At 58.2% G+C, this 23,513-nt stretch overlaps 1 protein-coding gene across 1 annotated transcript; it reads right to left on the bottom strand.

Annotated features, from left to right (window-relative positions):
* Positions 1-655: 655 nt before the first annotated feature.
* Positions 656-22,244, bottom strand: TRIB2 (tribbles pseudokinase 2). Its single transcript, XM_084900102.1, has 3 exons — positions 21,266-22,244; positions 16,106-16,398; positions 656-3,127 (listed from the first exon to the last, which is right to left on the bottom strand). The coding sequence occupies exons 1-3, from the start codon at positions 21,536-21,538 to the stop codon at positions 2,659-2,661; spliced, it is 1,035 nt and encodes a 344-aa protein (XP_084756228.1). The 5' UTR covers positions 21,539-22,244; the 3' UTR covers positions 656-2,658.
* Positions 22,245-23,513: the final 1,269 nt, after the last annotated feature.

Below are 23,513 nucleotides of genomic sequence, written 5' to 3'. Positions count from 1 at the left end.
GGCCTGAAGGGGAGGGCAGTTGGGGGGACCAGGCCTGCAGGGGAGGACAGGGGTAACCAATCTGACATGGGAGGGCAGTTAGGGGTGACCAGGCCATCAGGAGAGGGGCAATTGGGCTGTCAGGGGAGCAGTTAAGCGTCATCAGGCTGGCAAGGGAGTGGTTAGGGGGTGATCAGCCTGGCAGGAAGAAGCAGTTAGGGGCAATCAGGCAGGCAGGCAGGCAAGCGATTGGGAGCCAGCAGTCCTGGATTCTGAGAGGGATGTCCGACTGCCCATTTCCTAAACGGGCAATCGGACATACATTGAGGGGCTCCAGATTGCAGAGGGTGCAGGCTGGGCTGAAGGACACACTCCACCCCACCCCTGTGCACGAATTTCGTGCACCAGGACTATAGTCTGAAATAAGAACACAACTCACACCTCCAAAGGCGGGGGTGACCACTCACTCAGGTAGAGAGACAAGTCAGGGAGCCGTTACTCCTAAGCGGCCAGTGCACGCCTGTCATGAGGGAAGGCAGCCTTGGCTTTGTCTGAGCAGCGGGGATAGCTCCTCAGGAACAAGAAGACCCTGGAGAACATGTGAGTTCCCAGCTGGTGCACAGCAGCCACAAACCTCCAAAGCAGGAAGTCACCTTCGCCAGACCCCGGACTTTTAGTTAAATACGCACAATTTTATTGATTGAAGGGATTAGGACAAAAACATGAAACCAAATACAGGACAAAGCACCAGAGGCCACAGATTGCCACCATGCACGTCACCCATCTCTCCTCCTCCCGGGTCCTTCAAAAATACAGGGGGAGGGAAGGAGGCGGGTCCTCCTCCTCGCCGCAGCACCATCCTCAGAGTGTGAGACACCCCTCTCCTCTCCGTCTTCTGTCATCAACATAGAAGCCAGGGCACGTCCGTGGCCGCCTTGTCTCCGCACACAAACGGGGGCGCCGCCCTCTCGGGAAGCGGCCGGCCGGGCTCCTGTTGGGCAGGCGTGAAGCATCCACGGTCCGCACATACATGCCACATACGATAATGGAGCACAGATTCAAGTAACATTTACATACTAAGAGTCCACGTGTCACCTACCCAAAAACAGGACCAGTTCACAAAAACGGATACAGGCAGTAAGAGCCAAACAACTGAGGTACTGGAAACACAAGTATTTATGCCCAAAGAGTTCCGTATCATACAGCAATAGAAAAGCCGTTAATAAAAAAAAAACATTGGCCACTCAAAATCAAATAGAGCTAGCTAGAAAAGCCAAAGGAAAGGTTATTTTGGCAACAGAAATACTCAAACAGTAAAAAAAAGAAAAAAAAGAAAAAATATATATATGTGTGTATATATATATATATATATATATATATATATATATATATATATATATATATATATATATAAATGTTAACGACAGCATGTAACATGTCATCCCAAGTCAACCCGTAATTGAAGTACTGGCTTAATACATCACAATGTGACATTTTCCTTAATAAATAGAAGAGTTCTCGAAGATACAAAGGTGCGTGTGTGGGTAGAAGCTGTTTTTATTTATATCATCCTCGCTGATCAGCTTATTGTCTTTCCCGCTTATCTCTACCGAGGGTTTCTGTCCAGACCAGAGGGCCTTCCCAGCCGAAGGAACACGGGAGAGCTGCCCTGTGTGTCACATCTGGGGGGCAACCTGCTTTGCTCCGCTCGCCTCCAATCAAACAAAGACAAAAACGTTTCCTCGAGAGCCCTGGGTTGTAGAAGCTTCCAGAAGCTTCCGAGGCCAAGCTTCCCGCTCTCTCACTGCCATCTCCGCCCAGCGGGGTGCCTTCTGGGCAGCCCTGGTCATTCAAGAGGAAAAAAAAGACTAAGGAGGCAAAGGCCTTTCTCCTTTCATCTTTCTTTCTTGAAACCAGGAGGGCAGTGATGCTCTGAGGTTTGATGTCTAAGAGCTTCCTGCCACAAACCAATGGACACGAAACAGAATAGCTTATTAGAGGCCAGGCCCCGCCCCTTTTCAGGGAGCCAGGAATGAACACGTCACTCCCTGACTGGGATAGTAAAAACTTGACTTCGAAGGAATGAGTTGAGAGCGCGATGAAGAGACACAAACTGGACTTTCCTTTCTTTTAGCGTAGCACCCAGGTTTCACGTCAGTCTGTGTGCACCGAATTTTCTGTAAGTGACCGTGTAATTGTCAGATAGGTGGTTGGCTTGTTTCAAAAGGAAAAAAGAAAAGGAAAAAAAAAAAAAAAAAGGAAACCCTTGGCCGATTGTACCTTCCCTGAATCATGACAAGAAGTTAAGATGCTAACAGTGCGATGCCGAGATGTGGGTTTGAGGCAGAGAGTTTCGATTCTGTCAGGATCTGCAACTAGTTTTGAACAAAATGAAAAGTGGGGGTAGACGGAGCCAACTGAGGAGCTCCAACAGGGAGGAGACACGGAAGGGAGCTCCCCCCACCCCTGCCCTGGCCCCAGAGCCCGACCCCACCCCACACCTCTCGCCCCCATGCTACATGTTCAGTTAGCTCCTTGAAGGTTTTCCTTAGAACCAAGAAACCTGTGGGTCAGTGCCATTCCTGTACGGAGCCAGGTGACCAGTGGGCCCTGGAGGAAGTCCCTTCTTCGCTGCCCTCTGCCGCTCCGGTACCAGCCCAGTCTCTGCGGGGCGCGAGCTCAGTTAAAGAAAGGGTCCAAGTCCTCCTCCATGTTGACATCCGGCACCAGCTGGTCAGACACTTCCTTAGCACCATATCCCGAACTGGAGACGCTGAAATCTGTGGAAAACCAAGGATGGTCCAGAATCTCCTGCGAGGTGAGCCGCTCGGAAGGCTCCCGCCGCAGGATGCTCCGGATGAGGCACTTGGCCTTGGGCGACAGCGTCTCTGGAATGTTGAACTGGCCGCGCCGGATCTTGCTGAAGAGGGAGCTGGGCTCAATGTCATGGAAAGGGTAGCGCCCCACCAGCATGGTGTACAGCATCACGCCCAGGCTCCACACGTCGGCTGCTTTGCCCGAGTAGCTGCCGCTGGTGTTCAGGATCTCCGGGCTCACGTAGGCCGGGCAGCCATGCTTGTCGGAGAGCGAGTCATCATCTCCCCGCAGGATGTAGGCATCTTCCAGGCTTTCCAGCTTGACCCGGGTCCTGCAAGGGAAGGAGGGACACGTGAGCTCCTGAGGGTGCTCCCACACATCATTACCGCACAGCTCCTGCTGGGTGCCCATCCTCCACCCACTCACCAGCCTTCGACATGACTTCCTGAGCACCTTCTCGGTGCCCGACCCTCCTCCGGAGCTGGGGACACAGGAGTGAACAAGACTGACTAGGACTTTGCATGAAGCTCACAACCTATTGGGGGACTCCCCCCTTTGGCAAGGAAACAGGTCACAAATGACAGCACTGCCTTGTCTTAGTGCTGAGGGAACAAGACATTAAGTCGCATCTGAGTAATGACGGGGATTCCCAAGATCTGAACTCAGATCGCACCAACTGGGAAGCTGAGAGAGGCTCTGTCCACCTGGTAAACTTGGCACCCACCGTCTGCAAGGTCCTCTCACATTACTCAAGTGCCCTCTGGCCTCACACAATGCTTTGGTTAGACATGGAAGATAGTGCGATCCTGCCTTACAGGTAAGACATGGAGGCTCAGGGTTTGAGTAATGTGCTCAGAGCCTTTTAGCTGGGAAACAGAAGGCCTGACCTCATGTCTCCCTAAGTCAACCATGTTGCACGTGTGTGCATGCGTGTGTGCTTACGTGCATGGCTGTGTGTGCGTGAATAATAGCATGAGCCCAAGATCCTTCTCGAACTTGTCACACTGTTCCCCAATCGTCCCCCTGCCCTGTGAGGACCACAGTGCTGGCTGACACAAATGGAGGACTTTGACGGGTGCACTGGGTAAGAACAGAGGTGGAGAAATTTCATGAAATTCTTGGAATCTAGGCCTTTCTACCAGTACAGTGGGCCTGATATCATCACTGGGTATAAAATAATGTAAGTGCTCAGTAAACACTTTGGGTTGAATTCTTGTCATTAGCTATACATAATTTCCAGTGAAGGGTTCAAGGACCAGGATGTGAAGTGACTTGCTCAAGACTGAGGGCTGTCCCCGACCCAGTACCATAAGCTCCCGGCCCAATGTTCTCTGTTCAGCCAAGAGGCCTCCTGAGGATCCCCATCTCCCCACCTTGCGATTCTTCAAGGGGGAAATGGAGAATTACTACCTGTCAGTGCTTAAAACCATAATCCTCCTCCTACTCTCCCAGCCCAGAACACTGCCACGCCCACAGAGTTCCAGTGCTTCCCAGGCCCCATAAACTCAGCGAACCCTATTCCATCACCCTGATCACGGCTTGCTACGAAGGTGACATAGGACAGGGAGGAGGGACAGGGTTCAGGGTGAGAACCTCATAAATAGCACCAACGAGGTCCCACAAGGTCCGTATCAGTCACATCAAGTGGTTCCTTCATGTCCCTGTTGACAGGTGCCATGAGGCTCACATGCACAGAGAAGAGAAAAGTGCTTGGAAACACGGCAAGGTCCTCAGTCGGAGCCCAGACGCCGGGCCATCACCGCTACTTCTCGCCTTCCTCCTACTGCGCATCTTAGCCTCTTAGGGCGATGGCCACCGCTGCTCACAGAGCCCCAGAAAGGAGGCGGGGCTCAAACGCACCCAGGGAGAGCCCCACAGGAAAGGTCTGAGAAAATCTCGGCTGAATCTAAGATCTCCTATTTGCTTTTTCTTTTTAAATATATTTGCATTGATTTCAGAGAGGAAGGGAGAGGGGGAGAGAGAGAAACATCAATGATGAGAGAGAATCATTGATCTGCTGCCTCCTACACGTCCCACACTAGGGATGGAGCCCACAACCCAGCCTGTACACTGACTGGGAACTGAACCGTGACCTCACAGGTCCTAGTTCGACACTCACACACTGAGCCACACCGGTCGGGCTGAGATCTCATATTTGGGTCGTAGCAGTTTCAAAGACCAAGGAGTGACTACCGCCTCGGACTCATTTCCTTTCATGAACAAGCAATGGTGTGAGCTGGAGCCAGGAGTGGGGACGGGGGCCGGACTTCTCCACCTGCTGGGCGGCTGTGGAGGAGTCGCTCAACCTCCATGCTTCTCAGCCTCACAGAGGCCTGCTGCTGAAGGTCATCTTGCTTTTTTTAATTTTAGTTATTTATTGTGGTGAAACTTGCACAAACTCCCCACTTTTACCATTTTTAAGTGTAAGGGTCATCAGCACGAAGTACCTTCTCACTGTTGTGCATCTATCTAGACAAGACAGTCTGAGCTCTGCTGGATGGCCATGGGGGGTCTAGGACACCGAGCAGTGGATCTGCTACATGTGCTTCCCGTGAGCCATGGTGCCCTGCGGTCCACACCATCCCCTCCTCTCCAGACAGCGAACAGCTAGAAAAGCAGGAAGGGGCTGGGGGCTCACTGGAGCAGTGCTGGCTCAGCACAGAGCCCCTCTCGCTTTGCTTTTTCTCCTCCAGGGGGCAGGAGGCGCTGACCCCCAGCAGCCTCAGTACCGGCAGCGATTGGAGGGGAGTCAGTGAAACGCAGGGGGTGGAGGGGAAGGAAGGCAAACCGCAGGCACTCGTGGGCTCTCTCCCAGCTTCCTCTGCCCACTGTCACCCTTACACGCTCCTGCCGCGCTCAGGAGCCACACTCCTCACCTCCAAGTTCACGGTCTCAGCAGCAGAGGGGCTGTGGGAATAATCATCGCAGTGGCAAGAACAGTAACAGTGATAATGAGCCAGCGGGCGAGGGGCACAGCGGAGTGAGCACTAAGCGGAATCGGGGGTCAAGCCTGGTGCTGGGCTTCTCTGCGGACAGGCACCAGGTAAGGCCAGCACCTTCGCCGAGGCCGCAGTGACCCGCCGGCATCTCAGCTTCGCCTTCAGCCACCATCCCTCTCTCCATCCCAGCCTCTCACTGTTCCTCAACCACGCAGAGCGACCTGGGGCTTTCCTGGGCCTTTGAACAGGGCCCCCGTCAGGCCCTAATCCCAAATGCTCTTTCCAGACGCCAGTGCAGCTCACTCCCGCTCTCTCCGGTCTCTGCACATGTGAACTTCTGAACCATCCCCTACAGCGCAGCCCCCGCCCCGCTGCGCCCTGCCCCTCACCATCTTTTCATACTTAGTCATGGTTGCTCCATGTCTCACTCCCGTGTCACCGCAGGGTGATGGCCTCATTGCCCCTGCGGGAGCCATGGCAGCTGGCGGAGGTCACTTGCACACAGAGACCGTCACCGGTGTTCCTGCCATGCCCTCAGCACCTGCGCTGGTCCCGGCACACGGCAGACACAGCAGACACGCTGCCCACGGGTGAGAGGCGTGTGGGCTCAGCTTTAAAGAAACAAGCATGGCGGCCTCCCTGGCCAGGCCTAGGTGAGGTCCAGTGAAGGAGCCACGGAAGGCAGGAGGGTGAAAGGAGGGTCCCAGCCCTTCCAGGGACAGACTGCAGCACCTTGAGCTCTTTCTGCTAAGTCACATCTAAACCCTGTCACTCTTGTCCCTGTCCAGCTCACACCCCTAGGTTCAGACTCTCTTCTCTCCCCCCCCCCCCCCCCGCCACGCCTCCCACCTCCAGGCAGCAGGGACCACACCAGCATCCTAAACCCTCTACTGGGATCCTTCTCCAGAAAGGGCGCCAGCACGTGCTTAAGGGCTCTCTCCTGTCAACAAACCCCTCCCTGCAGCTCCTCCCCTCCTCACCTGGAGCCCGGACTCAGCGGCTATGCACATACCTAGGGAATTTGAGAGTGAAATCAAGACACCCCCTGCGCTGTGGTCCAGCTGTCCCCTACCTACTTGTCACATCCGGTTGGGGCGTGCGCTGGGGCAGGGCAGCCCCACAGCCTGCCAGTTCACCCCGAAAATGACCAGACACCAAAGACCGAGGTCTGGCGCGGACCGTGTGCTAGGTGCCTCCATCTGGTTCCAACGTTCCTCAAACCAGCTTCCAAACACACGTGATCTTTCCTCCACGTGGGCCCTGAGCCAAGCTCAGAGGGTGGGCACACTCGCACGGCTAGTGAGGCTAGCTGGGGGCTGAGCGCTCGCCTCTCCCCGGGCTGGGAGCTCAGCCTGGGGGCTCCAGCTAAGCGGGCAGCACAGGGGCGCCCAGGACCAGGGCAGCGGGCCTGGCAGGAGCCTGCTCCCTGGGAGGGGCACACACACACCCCCCAGGCAGGGGAGGGCGCAGGGAAGGAGGAGCCAGGAAAGGGACGCGGAGGAAGCAGCATCACGGGCCTCTGACCCTGCCTGCTCCTGGGAACATCCTGCCCTTGTTTACATCACTCCCAGGCCGGGGTCGAGGCGGCGGCCAGGGTTACGTCTTCAGACAAGGCCCTTCCAGGGCATGCATGTCAGGCACCGAGCGGGGCTGCAGCTCCGGCCCGGTCCCCACGGACTCATTACGCAAGGAAGGTCTCTGGGGCTTGACCCCCCTCCCCCCGGGAATGGGGGCCACTGCCCTTGCCTCTACAAGGTGGGTGGGGGAGGCCTGGCGGAGCACCTGCATGGGAAGACATGAATGAATCTGCTTTCCACGTTCGATGTCTCCGGATGAGCCCGAGGACGACACATTTCCAGGTGGAGAAATTGATTTTCGTGACCATCGGTGGCCCTCATAACTCACACGTCCATCCTCTGGGCATTTAAATGAGGAACCGGGGTGCAGGCATGACACGTGACCCCATTTCCTCAGGTCTGTGAGGATCGGGGAGCGATGCTCCTGTAGGACTCACACAGAATCTCCTGAGAGCCAGCCACCGGGGCACCTGCTGGCCACTCAGAGCCTGGAGGGGGAGGCAGATGGACAAGCCGCATGCAGATGGACATGGGTGTGAAGGTTCCTTGCTGGGCTCTTTGCCCTTGTTTTTCCCCCCAACCTGGCCTGTCCTTCCCTCACCCAAGTGCCCAGCTCACTGCTGCTCACTTCGCTCCGCCCCGAGGGAGGTCTTCAGGACGGGCTTCCTGGAGGCGGTGGTAGATGGAGGATACAGATTCCCAAACGCGACAAGGAGGCACGGTGGCGATGCCGGTGACCGAAACGCTGTCAGTGGCCGTGGCCGTGGCCTGCAGCTCCTTGGAGGAGCACGCCAGGAGCCCCGGGCAGGATGGGCTTGGCAGAGACGCGCATCCCCGCATGCACCTTGCAGCCTGGCCCGGGCCCAGGCACGGCGCGGCCTGCTCTGCTTTCGACCTCTGAATGGACATGGCTCACGGGCGGCAGCCTGTGGACTTGGCCGGCCGGGCCGGTGCCAGGCCTGGTGTCGCTGGTTTCCGAGCCAGGTGAGGACGCCAGAGCCAGCAGGACACTGCGCTGCTCCCTCCGCCTCGCCTCGCGGAGCAGCGCCGGCCTTCACGCTCACAAATGAGAACGTGCGGCTGCAGGGACTGAGAAGGGCTCTTTCAGCTTCTCAGTTCCTGATTTAAGTTTAACTGTTCAGCTCTACAGGGAGCAACACTTCCTATCTGGCCTCCTTACGATGGTAATAATTATAGGAACAGCAGCAGCCACAAAATGAACGTCTAAATGCTGGAATGTCTTGCCTGGCCAGTGGCTCAATGGGTTGGACATGGGCCTATGAATTAGGAGATCATGTGAACCAGGAGGTCATGAGTTTGATTCCCAGTCAGGACACATGCCCGGGTTGCAGGCTCGATCCCCAGTGTGGGCCGTGCAGCAGGCAGCCGATCAATAATTCTCTCTCATCATGGATGTTTCTATCTCTCTCCCTCTCCCCTCTTCTCTGAAATCAATTAGAAAATATTTAAAAAAATGAATAAACACTGGAATTTCTTCAGTCTGGGACTCTTTCTCTTAACAAAACTAAAAGGCAAATACTATATGTGTAAACTTCCTAAAAAGTAAGGAAACTGAGGCCCAGAGAATGGAATGTGCCGGGTCCTGTAAGGGTAACTGAAAAAAAACTGAGCTCCGAATCCATGTCCTCCCCAAAGGGCCCCGCGGCCCCAGCACCCCATGTTTCCTCAGTAAAAATGGGGACACTTGTAAGGAAAACCCTGGGTACAGAGAGGCCAGCAAGGCCCAGCCTACAGAGACCATCACCTACATGCCCGAGTCCTGTAGCTCAGGAGGCTCACAGGGAAGCTGGGCCCGCCCATTTACTCGATTACAAAACTGAGGCACAGAACACGGATGCGACCTGTCCAAGGTCTCCTAGCAAATGAGTGGCAGAGCTCAGGGTCAAGCCCAAGAGCGTTCGGCCTCCAAATGCAGTGCTCCTTCCAAAATCTCAGCACTGGCCTACACCAGCAGATCAGGCCTGGCTCCTAAACCTTCGCACAGCGCCCTGGGCTCCGGGCAGGAAGCGAGGAGGACAGGCTGGGCCAGGGCGGGGCCGGGCCGGGCCGGGCGTTCAGCCAGGCACAGTGGGCCTGGCCAGGATGGGAAGTCCGGTGGCCTGAGGTCAGTGGAATCCGGAGAAGTCACTGAAGGCCATCCCAGGGGGTGGGTCCAAGCCGGTCCAGGGTCGGGAGAGAATGGTCAGCTGCAGCCAGGTCTGGCCTCGCTCTGCCTGCTACTGCAACGCTACCCTGGCCATCCGCCCCTGTGCCAGCAGCAGCCACCTGGGGCTGTAGCTGAGGGGGAAGGCGGGGGGGGGGGGGGGGAATTAGGGAAGGACCATCCCAGCACCAAGCCAACCTGGCGGCCACCACTGGGTCTCTACAGGCCGCCGAACTTTTCCCAATAAACCTTCACTCCTTCCATTGTGGCTCCTATGCGTATACATTTTTCCAGCAGCAACTCTGAGAGCCACCATGCACCGGGTCCGGCAGAGGCAGCGAGCAGGCCAGCTCCAAGGCCAAGCTGCTCACCAAGGAGCACCGAGCAGCCGGGACACCAGGAAGGGAGATGCTTCCGGGAGAGGAGTCCCCAGGGAGGCCCCAGGAGAGGGCTGGTGAGCTGTGCGGGGAGCTGGACCCTCAGGGCACCTCGCACGCACCTCAGGGAGCTGGGCCTGATGAAGGAGAGATCACGGCTTAGCAAGATGCAGTGTCTGTTAGGAGGTCGCACAGTTGGGATGAGAACTCAATCCAGCTCATGACCCCGAGTGTTCCCACTGCACAGCTGCCGGGCCTCGGGCACGGGCCTCAGCCTCATGCACGGGCCTCAGCCTCATGCACGACCTCAGCCCTCATGAACGAGCCTCAGCCCCATGCACGGGCCTGCCTCAGCCTCATGCACAAGCCTGGGTCAACTGCCTGCAGGAACAGTCGCCGGAGTCTTCTTGGCCCTGGGAGAGCGGGGAAACCACCACCTCCAACGCCTTCCCTCAGGAAGGTACAGCACAGCCTGCTGTCGCCATAGGAACAGGCAGGGAATCCCCAGACAGACAAAGCAGCTCAGGGCTCCTCCTCACTGCGCCAGTGGCCTCCCGCTGCCCCGCACTTAGCCCTGCTCCTGCAGGATGCCGACCCCACATCCATCACTCCCCAATGGCCTCTCAGACAGGGTCTGCACACCACCGACCGCCAATGCTGGGACGAGGGCCCCGCCAGCCCTGTGCTCCAGCCAGCCAGGCGCACCTGCCCAGGTGCTTAGGGTCCAGAACTTCCCTTCCATGCCCCGTGGGCGGGGTGGGGCCAGGGCACAGGCCAGTCCCTTCAGCCTCCCCTGTTTCCCCACAGAGTCCCCCCAAAGCACGTCCCTTTTTACACACAGCATGTTGGGAGCTCCCGGCCTTGGCTCAAACTCCCTTCCCTCCTGTTGAGTCTGTTTCTAAGCAGCGACCCCCAGAGGCAGCTCCCCACACCCTGCGCTTAGGTCCTTCCTGAGGGAAATGACACCCCAACACAGACACCCGGGGCAGGGTCTTAGGAAGTGCTGCTTCTGCGGAAATGGTTCAGGGCAGATGGACACGCTGGTGGATTTCTCACGCGATGTGGACCTGGGGAAGTGGTTCTCTTTGAGAGGTGTGTCCACGGCAGATCCATCCGCCTTCATCTTCAGGTGTGCACCCGGGCAATGACACCCACGGTCTGCACTCCTCCTTGCCCCCCATTCTGTCACTGGAATCCAATCCGAGCTGCTCCACGAAGGAGGTCTTCTCTGACCCAGGCCCGCCACGTTCCAGGAGCGGGGACCAGGCGACAGCTCCCGGGCTGCAGACGTGGCACGAAGAACAGAGAGACGCCCTGTGGAGGGGAGTGGGGGCTGGGGGCGGGGACTCCTCACCATCCTGGGCAAAAGGGTGGGTGCCTGAGCCTTCCCCAGGGGGCGGCAGTGGTCAGCAGAAAGGAAGCTCACGGCCCTGGCTGTCAAGGAAAGGAAGCCGAGTCCAGTCTCCGGGGCTCGGGGCCTGCCCGCTATGCTCTGTTGGGTCTTACAGCTTCAACAGAGGCAAAAGCAGCCTGGAGATCTAAGGAAGAGCGGGAGAGATGCTAACAACAGGGAAAGAGCCCTGACCAGGTTGGGGAGAAAGGAAGGGAAGGAGGGAGGGAGGGAGGGAGGGAGGGAGGGAGGGAGGGAGGGAGGGAGGGAGAAACACCCCTATCTCCAGCATGAGGCGCAGGGTGGGGGTGGGGGTGGGGCGATGGAAGGTGGCCCAGGTTCCTACCCGGGGTCCCAGCTCCCTCCTGCAGACATGGGCACAGATCAGCTTTCCACCGAGCAGAGGAAATGAAATGTGTGACGTCAATTGATAAAGATCTTCTAACCGAAGAAGAAATATGTACAGAGGCATGTTTCCCCACTCACAGGGGCATTTCTGTGCAACGAGATGTCAACCCCAGGCCTTGACTGGGGGAGGGGAGTGAGGGGGGACAGGAAGTGAGGGGGGCGGGGAGTGAGGGGTAGCAGGGACCCTAGTCCCAAGGGAAAGGGGCTAAGCTGGCAAACAGGGACTTCCCTTGGGCAGCCCTGCCTGCACCCAAGGCTGCCCCAGCTTCGAGGACTCTTCCCACCGAGTCAGCGAACTGGCCCTGGGTCACCCCGAGAGACTGACCCCCGTGACGGGGAGGCTCAGGCCAGCAGGTGCGAATTCGGAGCACGCACGGGGTCCACGCACTCATTCACTGCCTCCCGGGGGCAAGTCTTGTTCTCTCCACGGAGGAGGCGCTCCGAGCAGAGGCAGCCAGGTGACTTGGCAGGTTCAGTGCAAGAGCAAGACCCCTATCCGGACAGTGGCTCTGCCGCCGCATGGAGTAACCAGCCTCTCCCACGCGCAGGCCTCCGGAGAGGCTCAGACTGCCACACGGGCCCAGAGAGCAGCTGAGCACGCAGACCACGCTCCTGCCACAGCAAGCCGGGGGCTGGAGGACACAGGATAGGAACACAGGCTCTGGGGATCTGAGCGCTTCCCTCTACCAGATTCCAGGGGGGACCCACACCCAGGGGGCCCCTCCTGTGCAGATTTGACTCCAAGAACTGTGGATGCAAAGGGTGTGCCCAGGAGGAATTCAACCGGGGTTGGGGTTTAACTTCCTCAAAACGAAAACAAAAGAAGGGGGTTGTGCCTGCAGGGCCAGAGGAGGAGCAGGGCAGGAAACAGGGCTGGTCCAGGCCCGGGGTGGCAGCTTCACGCCCTGGTGAGCCTGGTATCTGCTTCCTTTGTGGACATCTGGTCAACCTTCTGGCCTTACAGAGCAGAAGGTTCCGGGGCACATGCCCTTGACCTCTGTCAGTCACCCTCCCAGAACTGATCCAGTGACGATAACTCAGCGGAGAGAAGAGGATGTGGCTTCAATCTGAACCCAGGCATCACAAGAGCCCCCACTCCTCACAGAAATGGCCGCCGGAGAGACGGGCCACATTCCCCCATGAGCCCCCAGAGCCCTGGGAACAGCTCACCAGTTCATCAATGACTGGCCCAGTTTCATCAAGGACTCTAGGACCAGCTGTCCATCAGTGAGTGCCCGCCCCACCCTGTGCGCCGCAGTATCCTCTCTTGGACTTCCGCAGCCACCTCTCAGGGATGCCACGGTTATTTCGGCTGCAGCTCAGAAGCATGACATCACGGACCCAAGATCAGGTGGCTCCTAAGCAGTAGAGCCAGGATTTGCATCTCGAGCCCCAATCGAAATAAAACGGAAGCCGGAGCCCAAACCGGTTTGGCTCAGTGGTAGAGCGTCAGTCTGCGGACTGAAAGGTCCCAGGTTCGATTCTGATCAGGGGCATGTACATTGGTTGCGGGCACATCCCCGATAGGGGGTGTGCAAGAGGCAGCTGGTCCATGTTTCCCTCTCATTGACGTTTCTAGCTCTCTATCTCTCTCCCTTCCTCTCTGTAAAAAATCAATAAACTATATTTTTTTTTAAATTAAACAGAAGCAGGAGAGTCTGAGATGCTGAGAATTTAACCCAGAGGCAGACGGCTCGGGCACGTGGGTTTCGGGTCTAAGGCAAGGCTGAGTATCATTTGTGTCCGATGTCTGCAAAGTGACCGTGGGAAGTGACTGGCAGCGCCACTCGACGGCTGACCAGGGACTCAGAGTGCCAGGTGGTCCAGGATGGAAAGTCTACACGTGGGAGCCGCCCACAGGCGGGCCTCCTCTGGGCCAGGTGGTGCCAAGTTCACTGGGTGATGCTTGTGCCTCTTATCACTTTCAAGGGCATCAAGGAAGGAGATGCCTCTCTCCGAGGAGACTAATGTGCAAACACTTGGAGATTAATAATGCAGCAGCCCTTCCAAGTCTCCTCTATGCCTTCCCCCTGAGGACCAGGGCATAAAGGTTCAGAAAGCAGGCAAATGCCATCATCTCTCTTCCAAAAGCCTTTCACATTCAACCCAGGTCCCTCCACACTGTCCATCCGGAGAGGACGCTCAGTCCTACTGAAACACCTATGGATTAGGTCCTCGTTACTGGGACAGAAGGTGAGATCTGTCAGCAGCGAGGCCCCCACGAGGTCCCAGGGCCCCTGCAGGACTCCTGTTCCCTGCAGGCCTCTGCGTGCACCACAAAGACTCGTCTGCTGAAAATCATGAGGGACAAATATGATTGATATGTGACCAACAGGGTCTCACACTCTACAATCAAGGGGTTCAAAATCAAAACAACAGAAGAAGGAAAAGGCTACTGGGCATGATTCCCCTCTTCAAAAACTTGACAGTTGGTTAAAAAAAAAAAAAAAAGTCTTAGCAGCTACTGATGAGAACATTGAGTACGACCTTCTCAGACCTGCCAGACTGAGACACTTGTCATGTTCAGAACAGCGAGTCCCCTGGGACCGCAGTAGGACCCAGGGCTCTGGGGCGAAGGGACAGGATTTCCAGGCTAGCGTCATCACCATACAGGTTGTGTGACCTTGAGCAAGGTCACGTGACTCCTGTATGGCCACCACCCCCGATCAGATGGGGCGGCCCTCCTCTCCCGTGGTCCCTCGGGACAGCAGGGCTACAGGGACCACGTGCTCTTAGACACGCGGGGGACAGATGACATGCAGCTTCCTCCCAGTGTCTAATGCTTTCTTCTCCAAGGCAAATGCTGCTTAAGATGCAAAAGGACTTAGGTTTGACATGTTTGCTCCAGGGAACGGTTCTGGGTTCCCAATCATATGGGACACGGGCAGAGGCCTCGAAGGGGAAGAAAAGAGAAGCATCCCACACTCTAGACCTGAGGGTACCTCCCTCTTCTTCAGTTCGTTAATAAAACTAAAAGCCATTCACTATCAAAACCCGGATGTAACTGCCACAGATCCCTCTGGTACCCCTTAATGGGTATAAATGTGGGGGTCTGCACTTGGTGCACCCCTCTGGATCATAAACCCCCACAGAATTCCTCCATGTGGGTGACACAGCCACCGGCCCTCTCCCCTTGCTAATCCCCCAATGCTTCCCAGACAATTACTTCCCAATCAGCTCAAAGCACACGCTGGGAAAACCCACGCCCAGGCCGCTGGACCGGTCTCACTCGGATGCTATCAGACGCCCATAAGCAACAGCCTCAGCATATCACAGGCCACTGGGGCGGGTGGCAGGCAGACCGGAAGGCAGAGAGGTCTGACAGCAAGCCCCGTGCACACACACACACACACACACACACACACACACACACAGGAGGCATCCCGGCAATGAGCTGGGTGAGCGGGTGGCATGTGCTAGCCCTGCACTCGGGCGGTGGGCAGCCGCTCTGCGACCATGAGCGTGCACGCTACCTCCCGCTTCCCCAGCAGGCAGCCTGGGACCTCCGTGACATCACACACATAGGCCCTCCGGGGCAGTGCTTGGAAGAGTCCGCACTGAAGATAAATCGGCTGCCCCCACCCCTCTGGAGAAGCACGTTATTAAAAAGGAAAAAGGAACTTGAAAGCGGTTTTTCAATCAAAGTCAGCTGGAGGGGAAGGCAGGGCCCCCGTGGGGTCTGCTAAGTAGGATGTAATGAGTTAATGGGGGAACCAGGAATGGAACCCAGATGCCCAGCTTCCTGTCCAGCTGCCTCCTACAATAACCGGGACCTTGGTGGGGCCGGGGTGCCGCGCAGGCGCCTCACCTGGAAGGCCGGTCCCTCCCGCGTTGTCGGTGATACACTCCTCTTTCCAGTCTTGGCCCCAGACTCCTCTCTCCTACAAACACCTTCCTGACTCTGCATCCAAGCTGGTGCTGCTACCCCCGCCCCCAATCCCAGGGGACCCGCTACATCCCTTTGTTTAGGGCCTGTTCACCACCTTTGTGGTCAATTGACTAGGAAATGTATCCTGCTATTCATAGCACTGAGAACTGTGACTAATACTATATACTCAGGAAGTATCCATGGAAGGAGGGAATGAATGAATGAAGAATGAATGAATGAATGGATATTAAAGGACGGATGTCAGGCACTGAATATGCTGGAGGGTTTTGAAAACCTTGCCTCGTTCACATTGAAAATGCCACGCAGGCTGGCAGCCACCCTCAGAGTCCAGAACACCAAAACCACAATAATCAGCAGGTCACCGATACCCCGCACCTGTCCTCTGAGCACCTGACAGCACCTTGGGAGGAGGGGTGACTCATTTCCCACCTTAGGATAGTCACCCCTTTGTCCCTCCGAGCTTCCCCACCCCCAGACAACAGGCCGCAGGACAGCCTCCATCCGGCTCTCAGCATCCCGCTCTCAGCAGGCTGCAGCTCGCGGTGTGGACGGAAATGAGACTCACCTCTCTTCGTCCTTGAAGATGAACTTCCGGAGCTTGAGGTCGCGCAGCACCAGCCCGCCGTCGTGGCAGTGGGCCACGGCCGAGGCGATCTGGTAGAACAGTCTGGCCGCCTCCTCCTCCCTCAGCTTCTTGCACGTGCGGACGAAGGAGTGCATGTCCCCATAGCTGCGCTCGAAGAGCACGTAGGCCTTGGTCTCCCCCAGGATGATCTCGGTGATCTGGTTGATGTTGCTGTGGGCAGACAGGCAAAAGCAGGGCGCCAGGGACTCCTGGTAGCAGCTGATATCAAACACCTGGGACGGAAGGAACAGCAAGACCAGGAGTCAGGCAGAGGGGCCTCTTGGGCGGCCAATCACAGAATGCGAGCACCTCCCCCGGGGACTGGCTTCAGAGATGACATATGGTGTGCTGACCTTGAACCCAGACCTCCCCCCCACCCCCCCGGCCTGTGTCCTGCAGCTGTGTGGCCTTGAAGAAGTCACTGGACCTCTCTGGGCCTCCAAGACATCATGTGGAATAGGAGCAAATGCTATTTGGGAGTCTGATAGGAAGAAGTGACGGTAAAAAGTGTTTTTGCAAGACAAAGAACTTACCACAAAAGCTCAGGTTTATTATTTTTCTCTCCCAACTGACTCTGCTGAAGAGGAATTAATGCAAACTTTGAGAATGACCTATCCCAAGCTACATAGGTAACCTACACCTTAGGTTCCTTGGGGGGAAGGAGGGAAATAAAGAAAAGAAAAATGCACACGGGCACTATTCAGCTTACCTGTGTAACCATCATAGACCACACACTTTGTCATATAGCACTACATGACACATCAGCAGCCACTAGACTGCATGCCCGGCTCCCACCCCTTCACCTCACAGCGGTGGGATGCAGCCTCGGAGAGCGCGGCCGCCCAGCCCCTGGCGGCAGGGCCGGGAACAGCCCGCCATCCTTGCTCCCGGGAAGGCAGGCAAGCTCCCGTCCCTCTCCCCCCGCGGATGCCTGCTCAATGAACCAGTTATGCAAGGATTTCCTCTGAATCAAAGCCAGCCTGTGCCATGCTGCCTCGTGGTGGGGTTTTCTTTCAGGAGAAAATCCACCCTCCACGCCTTTTTGAAGCAGACAGGGAAGGCAGCAGCCTGCGGGGAGTCTGAGGGCGAACATAAATAAATAAATAAATAAATAAATAAATAAATAAATAAATAAATAAATAAATAAACGAACGAACGAACGAACGAATGGCTTCCATTCATCGGCAGCCCTCCCCTGAGCCAGGACCCCGGAGGAGCCCAGGGTCTGCAAGGTGGTTTCCCCATCTGCCTGGGAACTCGGGTTCCAGAAGCTTTCCCCCTGCCTGCAGGAGGGGGGCGGGCCGGCGTGGGCGGGCGCTTCCCTGGACAGCAGGATGGCTCCAAGGACAAGAAGCTTCCTGTGATCTGCGCACCCTCATTTCACCTCTTGCGTTTCTTTTTCCTGAGTTAAAAGCTGCTCTCCTTCAGCAGCCTCTGGCCAGGCAGAGGGGGGAATGCTGGCCTAGAAATCACCGCATTGGGGCTCTGATCCTGGTTGGGCCTCCGCTAATCCGGGTGAGGTGGATGCTGAGCATGGCGGGTCCCCGGGCCTCCCCACTCTTCATCACCAGGAGATGCTGATTTAGGACCCCACCGACCTTTGGGGGTCTGGATCCCACAGGAGAACCTGATCAGTGCCCGTGTTCCCAAACGCACCCACGATGCCGGATTGACTTTACGAGAAGACACGGGCCTCCTGAACCCCGTCCCCGGCTGCAGGCTGCCACCTCGGCATCCAGGAGCGAAGCCGCTCTCGGCTTCACAGACTAAAACCTATGAATCAGACTGGGTGAGTGAGCACCTCCTCGGCAGCGCCTGGGCGAGGAAGCACAGCGACTTTGTGAATGAACCGTCAGGAGCCATCTCAGGAAAGCCCTCGGTTTTAAGAATGAGTCCTCCAGCCTCTCCGGGGACCACAAATCACACTGTCAGAGGATGACCTCCGCGCGCTGACCCCGGAGGTCCATTCAATTAAGCATCTGCCATGCCTGAGTCAACTGGAGCAGCCAGGCAGCAGGGGCAGGGACCCCAGCGCCTCAGAAACCCCCGAGGGCGGCGCTCTGCAGAGACTCCTGCAGATGCTGCTCTTACGTAACCCGCGTGTCCGACAGCAGCAGGCCCCGTGGCCCGAGCTCCTGCAGGTATGGTTATTAACAATATCCTTCCCGTTTCAAGCGCCTTTTTTTAAAAAAAAATAAAAAGTGATTCTTTTGCTCAGCCCCTTTAGTCTGTGATCCCACCCTGAAACACTGGATGTAGATTAAAGAAAAAAAGAAGATTGAACATCTTCATGGCAGCACCCATGGGTAGCTACAGCCTTTGCAGAGGAGACCAAGTTCCAAGATGGTGGACAGAACAGAGAACGGGAAAGAAAGCCGGTGTTCACGTTTTCCCAAACGGGCAGCAACCAAACGTTTATTAGCAGCTATAACGGGCTTTTATGGGCTTGGATTGGTATTTAAACCATCACCTCCAAGTGCAAAATGGAGCCGTGAGCCTGCCTGGTTGGCAGCTGCTTTCGAATGCTTAATTTGGACCCTGAGGTATATGAAGTGACAGCTCAGATAAAGCAGGAAGATCGGGCCATCTTTAATAGCATTTGCAAAAAATAAAAATAAAAAGGGGGGGTGGGGGCAGCATTCTGCCAAGATGGTACTATGTCCGTCTGCACAGTAACCACCAGCGCTTCCAGGAAAGCCATAAGCTACAGGCCCTTAGAGCACCCCTCCTCCCTCTGCTTCCAGCAGGCATGGGGACAAAAAGCAGGCTTGACTATTGGGCTTCAATGACCCTCCCCCCTGGCCTCCCCATCATGCCCCATAGAATTCTCCACACAGTCCTCTGCAAGAAGCGGCATCTTTACATTGGATCTGCTTTTGCAAATACTTCTTCCTTGGGTCAACACAGAGCTAGCTAGGACACAAGAACTCCAGGTTTTAAGACATCAAAAGGGGCGTCCTCAATGCCTAGGTTTCCGCTCAGCCCGGCAGCAGGTGAAGCGCCCGCAGCACACACCTGAGGGGAGTTCACAGAAGCCGCCTGGAAACACCATGTAGAGCTCCCAGGCACACATCCCGCACTCACTCCACGGTGCTTGCATAAGCAGCCGCCCGTCACCCCTGGGAAGGAGGCAGGGACACAGAGGCTGCTGTGTCTTCCAGGGATGACCTCTGTCAGGCAGAACCATGATACTGCACTTAACTCCGCCGGCAGCCACACAGTCCCTGGCGAGGGGCTGCTTCAGTCTTTGCAATCGCAGGGCCCGCAGCTTGAGGACAGCTGGGGGCCAGAGAGCAAGACTGCAGATGACACCACGAGGTCAGTCAGCCCAACCATCTCCAAGAAACTGAACAGAGAAAGAAAGAGCAGGGGCCCCAGGCACCTCTGCTTTTTAAACAAAGAACTAACAGCAAAATGCAGCTGCAGAACCCGGGGGGGAGGGGGGGGGGGCAGCAGAGTCCCATGCTTCACAGCACCCCCAGCCTTTGGAGAGAAAAACAAAACAAAACAGGGAAACTCTGTGCCCACGCTGAGCAGAAGCAGCGAAAGCGCTCGCTGCTGGGCGATGGGGCATATTTCATAGCGGAGTGGCAGTCTGTGGCATTCATTCATTTCAAAGGATGACTACCCTATTGTGCAACGTGGCCGGCCTCCTGAGAACCCAGCCCGGCTCTGAATAGCCCACTGAGTTTTGGTTAACCAGGCGCAGTTGCTCTGGGTGTTAGTAACTCAGAAGATGCAAAATGCCAAACGCTTGGTGCAAGCAGAGAGCAGCATTGAAGAGTCTCTCTCCCCACTCCCCCGCCCCAGCGATTGCAACACTGACTGGAGAGCGCCACAAACCCCATGTTTTACAATGAAACACTCCAGTCCCCCAGGAAATCAGGTCTGTGGTTCATGGTAAAAGTGTCAGGCAATTCAAAGACGGCAGTGGTCCCCATGCGTGATGCCCCCCCCCTCCATCCCATCCCCCTGACCCCCAACCCCCACTCCCACCCGTGGGTGGGGGGAGAACAACAGTGAGCAAATCTAACATGAAGTGACCATGAGCTCGTGATCTATGTCCAATTCCTCGGTAGAGGTGCTCTAATGTCTTTTATTTTATTTTATTTTATTTTGCAACTATCCTGCTGCTCATCCCCTCGTCTGGTGCCCCGTGGATGCCTACAAAGACACAGACACACATGCGCAAGCCAGCCGCTGCTCAGGGTCAAAGACAAAAAGGAAATTGTAGGGTCCATGGGGTCCATCTCTGCATTGGGGAGAATATCCATCCCTGAGGCTGCAAACCTTGCAGGCAAAGGGGTGGGGGTGGGGGGAAGGGGGGCAGGGGCTGGGGAGAGGGGAAGGGGCTGGGGAGAGGGGCAGCGCCAGGGGCCCTCCAGCACGGAAGTCTGAGGATGAGAAGACACAGACACCAGCCAGGGCCCCAGAGGAGTCACCGTTTCCTGCGCCCGGAGGGTGCGGGCGGGCGGGCGGCTCTGATTTCCACCCACAGCCTCCTCTGAGGCTCCGGGCGGAGGAGAGCTCCTGGCGGGCCCCCGGCGCAGCCGGAGGGGACACCGCTGTGCGTCCCGGAGAGGGCACCTCGGAACAAAGCGCCAGCACCTGCACGCTGCTCCGAACAAAGGCTGCGAGAGGACCCCGGCCTCTGCGCCTGGAAATGAGCTGGGGGCTGGGGATTCCCTGCTCCCGGCTGCAAGGGGAGGGGGCGAGGCACCCGGAGAAATCCTCCCCGGGGCGCTGGGGCGCAAGGCGCGCGGGGAGGCGCTCCACGAGCCCCTGGGGCCACGCGTGCCCGGGGCCCCCGCCAGGTCCCGCCGCCGCCCCCGCCGCCCCGGGCTTTCCCACGCCGCCCCCGCCGCAGCCTCCCCATTGTCTGCAGCCGGAAAACTTCACCACGAGCCGCTGGGAGCAAATAAATACAGAAACCCCTTTGGCCAGGCTTCGGGTCTCACCCGGAGACCCTCCCTGCCTCCCCCAGCCTCCAGGCGGGAGACCTCCCGCCCCCCGCCGGCCCCCTCCCGGGGCCTGGCAATCTTTTTGCAAAAACAAAAACACAACAACAAACAAAACCAACAAAGCCCAGCCCGGGCTTACCTTGCACACCAGCTCGGCCCCGCTGTGCAGATGCAGGGCGCGGAAGACGCGGTCCCCCTCCAGCGGCTCCAGCAGCAAGTACCTCCCGATGCAGGACACGCAGTGCGACAAGTTGGGGGTCTCGGGCGGGCTCGGGGAGCCGAGGTTCGGGCTGAAGCTCTGGCTGGGCTCGGCGGACCTTATGGACGACGACAGCTCCTCGAAATCCTGGGTTTTGTTCCGCGATCGCCCATGCCTCGCTATGGTGATGGGGGTGGACCTGTGTATGTTCATGGGTGTGGGGGGGCCGCGCGCCCGGCCGCCGGCGCACCAACACCCGCCGCCGGGGGACGAGTCCGAGTCGCTGGCGAGCGAGGCTGTGCAGGCGCCTCGGGGCCAAGGATGATGTTAAAAGCGGGCGCGAGGGGAGGGATGCGGCGGGAAGGGGGCCACGCGGGGAGAGAGTTCGGGGTCCCCCAGAAAGGGTGCAGCTGGGCACCTGGTCTGCTCCGAGAGCCCGGCGCCGGGGCGGGGGGGCTCTGGCTCGGTCGGCAGCGGCTCGGGTCCTTTTGTTCCCCCCGAAGCGGCCGGCGGGGTGCAGGATCGCCGCGCTTTTTCAGTTTCTCTCTCCCTGTGTCTCCGACGCGGGTCCAGGCGAGGAGCCGGGCGGCTAACGGGGGAGCTGCGGCGCCGGGTCCCCCGGAGCGAGCCCCGTGCAGGCAGGCGGGTCGGAGGCGCCCGGCTCGCTCGGGTCGGTGCGGTCCTCGGGGAGCGCGGCGGCCGCCACTCTCCCTCCGCGCGTTGGAGACGCGAAAAGAGAGAAAGGAAACCGGCTCGGGGCTCCCGGCTCGCGCCGCGCGGCAGGCGGACTCCGCGCTGCACCCCCTTTTTTGGTGGAAAGGGTGGGGGGATGCCGGAGAGGGGAGTGATCTACGGTTTAACTGTAGATGGCGTCTGAGGCTTTTCCAAGATCGCAGGAGCTCTCCCAAGAATTAAACAAACAGACCGGGAGGAAAAAAAGAAGAAGAAAAAAAAAAAAGCCAGGGAGCATTTCACTCGGAGCGGCCGGCGCTGCCAACAAAAGATTGCAAAGCGGGGCGCGCAGGGCGGCGCGGGCGGCCGGCCGCCGTCAGCACCGGCTCATGCCGCCGCCGCTCCCGCTGCTCCGGACGGTCCTCCGAGGAGAGGGGGGAGGCGTGCGGGCAGAGTCCAGGGCAGATCGATGGTCTCCGGCTTCCCGAGCTTCCGGGGGTCTCCTCCGGGCGCTGCACGGGGGTGCGCCCCGAGCCCTGCCAGCCCAGCGCGCGGCGGCGCTCCTTCCCGCGGGGTCCCCGGCTCCTGCCTCGGAAGGATCTGCAACCGGAGCGCCCGGCGGCTTCCCCGAGCTGCACCCGGTGTGCCGGGAAGGGTCGGTTGGGGAGGCAATTGCAGCTTTTCTTCCTCTTCTTGGATGCGCTCCTTTCCCCCACGGAGGGAGCGGGGACGGGTGTTTCGGAAGGAAGGGGAGGGCCGGCGGTGCCCGAGGCCAGCCCCGCGCTCAGCACGCCCGCATCGCCCCGCGGCGGTGTGAAGAGTGACTTACGTGGCCGGGACCTCGGAGCTAGCGGGCCGGCGGGGGTGCGCCCGGGTGCGCGCGCGCCTCGCTCGCGCCCCGTCTCCCCATTCAATGTCACCGACACATTTCCCCCGAGGCCCCGCCCATTCTCCGCGGGCTCCCCTCATTGGCTCATTCTGGGGCCGGCCCCGCCCCTCCCTCCGCGGGATCTCCTCATTGGCTTATCCTGGATCCGACCCCGCCCCTCCCCGTGCGGGCTCTCCTCATTGGGCCGCGCGCCCGTCCATCCAGCTGGAGGCGGCCAGTCCCCGGGCGGCTCCAGCGCCCTCGGGCGGCGCGGGGCGGGGGCTGCCGCTGCCTCTGCAGCTCGGGGCTCCGGGCCCGGGCGCGCGGGCGCTGGCCCCCGACTCCAGGGCTCGGTCTCGGCTGGATCAACAAAGTGCAATATCCTTCCGCGGCTCCGGGGCTAGGGGGGAGCGCCCTGGCCTCCGAGGGGATCCATCCATCCGGGCGGCGCCTCGACTGCCCGCGGGTGTCCCTCTGCCCCCCACCCCTCCCTGCAGTGCCCAGTGTGCTTCATGCCTAATTTACCTTCCTGGCGCTTTTCCCAGAAAGCCAGGCGTCCTCCGAGCATCAGGCCACCGCCGCTGCTGCTCTGGGATGGTGCTCTGAGCCGGAGCCCTTCTGCTGGTGAAGAATGTGTTTGCCCGGGAG

Source organism: Pipistrellus hanaki (assembly GCF_964339955.1).
Source record: "Pipistrellus hanaki genome assembly, chromosome: 12".
In the NCBI taxonomy this organism is placed as follows: domain Eukaryota; kingdom Metazoa; phylum Chordata; class Mammalia; order Chiroptera; family Vespertilionidae; genus Pipistrellus; species Pipistrellus hanaki.
Note: the sequence above shows the minus strand (reverse complement) of the source record. Positions and strands in the feature narration are given on the sequence as shown.